A 5,635-nucleotide genomic window follows, 5' to 3' on the forward strand; every position below is an offset into this window, starting at 1 on the left:
CTGGCAGCAGAGTTGAGCGAGGAATACTGACCCTGAAACAAATGCATAGAGATCATACAGATACTCAAACAATCACACACCAAATAAAATAAACTAAACAGAGCTAAGATATGAATGAAACTGCAGTTTTCTGACCTGTAATGTCTACAGATCCTCTGAACCATTTTATATTGGACTGGCATGGCACTTAATTGTCTGAATCTAAAATGTATTCAACTACTTGGTATATTTAGAATAACTAAAATGAACATTTTGTTTGAAATGAAAAACTACATGAATACCAAAATTATATAGAGATTTTTTCTCTCATGCTCACAGAGGCTGCGTTTATTTGATCAAAAATACAGTAGAATCGGTGATATTGTGAAATATTATTACAATTGTAATATTTTATTTGAATATATTTTAAAATGTCATTTATTTCTGTGTTGCAAAGCTGAATTTTCAGAAATCATTCTAATATGCTGATTCGCTGCTCAAGAAACGTTTATGTTTCGTGTTGAAAACAGCTGCTCAATACTTTTTATCAGGGTGCTTTGATGACTATAAGATTCAAAAGAACAGCATTTATTTGAAAAATAGAAACTTTTGTAACATTATAAATGTCTTTAGTGTCACTTTTGATCAATTTAATGCATCCTTGCTGAATAAAAGTATTAATTTCTCTCCACCAAACTTATTACAGGTAACATATGAATAAATGGGCACTTTGACATATGCACCTGATTAAAGCAGGCTCTCTTTCAGTATGAGGGTGTTCAGATTTGGGCATCTTGCACACTGGACAGGCGGCTTGTGCGTCCAGCGGAACTGCAAACAGTCGACTGTTTATTCTGAAGCAGAATGTGCCTGTGGACCAAGGGCCAAAGGGAAAATGAAGAGAATTATCATGATGTAAAAAAGCATGACGAAGCGATGTCACGCAAACCCAAATCAGCAGATCTCTTACACTGATGTGTGTCTGTATGTGGCTGCGGCTCGTCACTGTCAAATGAGGAAGATGCAAGATCAGCAATAGATGGAAATCTGTGGGGAAAAAATAACATTTGCATGATCAAAACATCTTTTGACATCTTGTGAGCTCGCAGGATTAAGCGTATGATTTGTGAGATATAAAGCAACAGACACCAATGTGTTACAGCGATTTTACCACGGTTAAGAGACATCAAAAGGAAGGATGAAGGTAACCTTCAGTGCTTTGTAGAAGAACTCATTATCAACCAGGTTTCATTGTGAAACAAATGACATAGAAAGAGACCGACCCTGATAACAAGCTGTGGACGCACTCGTCTCGATTGGCCTGACGGAATCTGCTGAGATCGCTAAAGAACTGCTCCGAACGATCTTCAAGAGAGCTTTCAGCGTCCACTAGGCCTAAAAATAAATCAAACTGTAACCTTCATGGTTTCCAAACAGCACCTGCATGGAAACTGTGGTGCATTCCATCTATGCAAATTAAAACGGGAAAAATCTTCCATTCAGCCCACCTGCTATCCAATCATAGCCCAGTAAAGGCCGTATGTTTCGCTCTGATATAGTATCCATCTCCAGCCCAGCAGTCGTTGAGCTGTCAGTCTCTCTCTGTAGTCCCAAGAAAAGAAAAAAAAAACCCACATCTGATACTCTTGAAATGAAAACACTACAGCCGTAGCAGATGGGGATTTCTTTGTACGTGGGTGCTTTTTCACTTCTTTGGAAATCAATGTAAACCTTAAGTTCTCCATTAGATTTGTAAACTTTTTTTTTTCTCTGCTGTATACTGGTTACCTGGCGCCATCTAGCAAATATGAACCAAGTTGACTAACAGTCTTCATCAGTTGACTAACCGTCTTAATGCATCAATGTTCAAGTGCACATACCTGGTCACAGGAGCTGAGAGGTGCAGATTTGGAGAGCTTCAGTCTCACAGATCTGCTCTGTCCCTTCCAGCGACTGTTCGCTGTGTCTTGCAGTAGTGCGCTGTACGTGCTCAGTTCTAAACTTTGGTTGGGTTTGGTTTTATGTGGGTCCGGTGTGGGGACTTCACGATCTCCAGGAAGCCTTTCATCTGAAGATACAAAGACATTTTGTCAGCAAATTTAGTAATATTGAGCCAACTTATTCATGTTCAGTGATTCATATATTTATAAGGTTAAAATCTAAAAGTAAGTCAACTGATATAAAATTATCATTACATACATACACACACACACACACACATAAATATATATATATATGATGAGATCATACATTTAACCATGATTTACAAAAGAATATTTAGAACAAGCATCATTAGATGACATGAAGAATCACAGTGCAGCCCCCAAAATAAAATTAAAAGGCATTTTTATTCTTTACCACTATCTTTCAAACCACTAGGTTTACCCATTTGTCAGCAAGAAGTTTTTAATCATTTAAAATACAATAAAAATGTAGTATGGTCGCTTTTTCTTTTATATATTTTAATAAGTACAGGTCAGAATTTAAGTGTGCCGTTTTTTTATTTTACGTAAATGCATCTGTTACACTGAATGATGGTAGAACATTATTTCACCCATATTTTGATCATTCATTTAAAACATTGAAGTAGACACTTTACGTGCATTTAAGATGCTTTTTAAGTATATAAAATCACTTTTGTAAAATTATTTTAATGCAGACACCAAAATGGGACGTCTCGTTGTGACCCATATATACACACACACAAGAGTCTAAAAGAACAAAATATAAGTTACATAAACTACACACACCGCATGACGTGCATAAAGACAAATTAATTAAATCGATTATATACAGATCCCGTGCACACTGTGCGTGCAAACACCTCTTCTCTGTGCATTAAACACCTCTCAAAAGACATCATAGCTTGGTTTTTACACTCTGACCGGGTGTTTTGGTGGTTTTCGCTGCTGTTGCTGGTGTCGTTAGTGACGCAGAGTCTAAAAGAACAAAATATAAGTTACATAAACTACACACACCGCATGACGTGTATAAAGACAAATTAATTAAATCGATTATATACAGATCCCGTGCACACTGTGCGTGCAAACACCTCTTCTCTGTGCATTAAACACCTCTCAAAAGACATCATAGCTTGGTTTTTACACTCTGACCGGGTGTTTTGGTGGTTTTCGCTGCTGTTGCTGGTGTCGTTAGTGACGCTCGCGGCGGCTGCGCTCCGTTCCTCAGCGTTAGAGGCGCGCGATGTGGGCCGCTTTCAGCGATAAACGCTTCGTACACCGAGCTGTGCTTTTCGTTCACCTTATCCGGGCACGAGAGCGTCAGCTGACGCAGTTGTTCGGTTTGTTTCTTGAGTTTATGCAGGAAATATTTGTTCTGCTTTCGCAGAGCGTCGATCTGCTCGAACGCGGCCATTCCGTCGCCATAGCAACGAATCAGACGCGGGTCAAATTAAACACACAACATGAGAGGTATGTTTACATCTCTTGTAGCTAAATATTAGTCTATTTAACCATGTTGTGTAAATATTGGGGGGGAAAAATTAAAGAACAAGAGACTGTAAACTTCCGCCACAAGAGTAAAACGGTCAAAATCAAATAATACACAAAAAACTCTGATTGGCTCCGGACATTTCCCACAATGCATCTGTGTGACCGCTTGTTTAAAGGGACAAGCACATCTATCTATCTATTGCTGTGTCTCATTTACCTCCGGAGGGCGCAGCCTTCTAAATGAGACACAGCTTATCTATCTATCTATCTATCACAAGTGCACAACAATACAATATGTAACAGTAACTGTTTATCATGATACTTTGTTCACACACACACGCGCGCGCGCGCGCGCAAGCGTTTACATAGCTATCTAAATGGGGACATTACACAGACTTCTATTGTTTTTATATACCGATAGTTATACACCTTTTAACCTAAACCCACCCCTACCCCTCACAGAAAACCTTCTGCATTTTTATAATTTCAAAAAAACTGTTTACTTTATTTTTATACCAGTTTTACAAATGAGGACGTCCCCAAATGGAGGTTTTTGGCGACATTTTATAATATATTATAATAGAAAATTATTATTTCAAATTGTAATAATATTTCACAATATTATTTTTTACTACATTTGTAAGCACATAACTGCAGCCTTGAGAGTATGAGACTTCATTAAAAACTTTTAAAATCATAATGTTTCCATAATATATATATATATATACACACACAATTATTTTAATCATATGCAATATAATAAAACGATTTATTGATTATATAATTTTTTTAATAGAATTTCTATTAACTATTTAAAAAAAAAACTATTTCGTTGCATTTGGGAATAAAATCCAAGCATCAGTATATGATTTCATAAAGCTTATTTATTTATTTATTTATAAATCCTCTTTTTTTACAACATTGCACACCCCAGTACGCTTTAAACCTCTCAAATGAATTGACATTTATTTGTACATGTGCCCATTCATCTTGTGTTTTGATTCGAAGTGTTCAGCGTGACTCTCAGTTATGCTGTCCGGACATAATGGCAGTAATCAAAGCACAGCATGCGCGCGCTAGTGAGGAGGACAGTAATGACATGGACGCTGTCCTGCAGCGCAGTGCACACTAGTGTCTCTCCTTATTCAGAGCACGTATTTAATGTGTTCGGAGGTGTCCAGGCAAGTGCAATGTCATTAGACTGACCACTGCACTGTTGTGTTGCATCCCATTAACATTAAACAGTGCTGGTCACGGAGTCGGGTCACCCCTAACCGTACCTATATTTTCTCGCTTCACAGTTTGTGCTGTAGACAATTATTGCGTGCTGCTTGAATACTTTATAGCTCATTAATGAGGGATCGTTTATCACGGCTGAAGGAAGAAAAACAAACATGTGGACAAGATGTAAATAGTGGAATGCTTCAGAATAGATTGCACAGGGTCTAAGAAAACAGCTTCTTTTAAATGTTAGAGAATTATAGATAGGTTCTAGTTAAAGTAAATAGACTTGCTATGAACTGCAGTCTTATAGTTGCATGTGGATTTATGTATTAGATATTCCAACAGAGGGCAGTATTTGGCAAATTTAAATTGGGCTTTTATGCTAATTGCTAAAAATGTTGATGTGTGATGAGCAAGAGGACAATTCTAAGAAATAAATATGTAACAAAATTCAGATTCATATTTGAACTGTTTCCCATTACCAAAATTAGTGAAGGTCGAGGTCGTAAAACTGGATTTCTGTAGTCCTATATTGTATATAAATGACAGGCTGAAATCTTAATAGCTTCCCCATACAAAAATATATGGGAATATACTGGAAAATATAATGTGATATAGTAAATAATATATTTTCATATATGGGAAACTAGTACATTTTAGTATAGGCGACTGCAATGTATTCATGATACGTATAAATAAAATACAGAGCAATGAAGATCAAAACTGCATTATGTTTTTGCATGTAATGGCTTTATTTAAACTTTTTTTCTCTTTCATTAGTTAACGCATAATGCTGAACACATATTCATAAACTTTCATGTCACTATAACAAGGTATACAAGTAGAAAAAACAAATGTCTTACTAAAGTCACACACACACTTCCACAATATATATGTAATATTCCACAATGTATATGCAATATATATATTTTTTCTATATTGTGTACATATATTGCACCAAATATGTTTATATACACACA

At 36.4% G+C, this 5,635-nt stretch overlaps 1 protein-coding gene across 1 annotated transcript in view; it reads right to left on the reverse strand.

Moving 5' to 3' along the window:
• Positions 1-3,503, reverse strand: part of miip (migration and invasion inhibitory protein) — a 6,974-nt gene extending 3,471 nt beyond the window's left edge. Inside the window, exons 1-6 of the mRNA XM_016518357.1 lie at positions 3,093-3,503; positions 1,860-2,047; positions 1,488-1,581; positions 1,263-1,374; positions 950-1,026; positions 723-849 (exon numbers count right to left, since the gene is read on the reverse strand). Coding sequence (XP_016373843.1) covers positions 723-849; positions 950-1,026; positions 1,263-1,374; positions 1,488-1,581; positions 1,860-2,047; positions 3,093-3,354 — 860 coding nt within the window. The 5' untranslated portion in view covers positions 3,355-3,503. The remainder of the gene's footprint in view (positions 1-722; positions 850-949; positions 1,027-1,262; positions 1,375-1,487; positions 1,582-1,859; positions 2,048-3,092) is intronic.
• Positions 3,504-5,635: the final 2,132 nt, after the last annotated feature.

Source organism: Sinocyclocheilus rhinocerous, unplaced genomic scaffold, assembly GCF_001515625.1.
Source record: "Sinocyclocheilus rhinocerous isolate Xijiao unplaced genomic scaffold, SAMN03320098_v1.1 scaffold147, whole genome shotgun sequence".
Lineage (NCBI taxonomy): Eukaryota > Metazoa > Chordata > Actinopteri > Cypriniformes > Cyprinidae > Sinocyclocheilus > Sinocyclocheilus rhinocerous.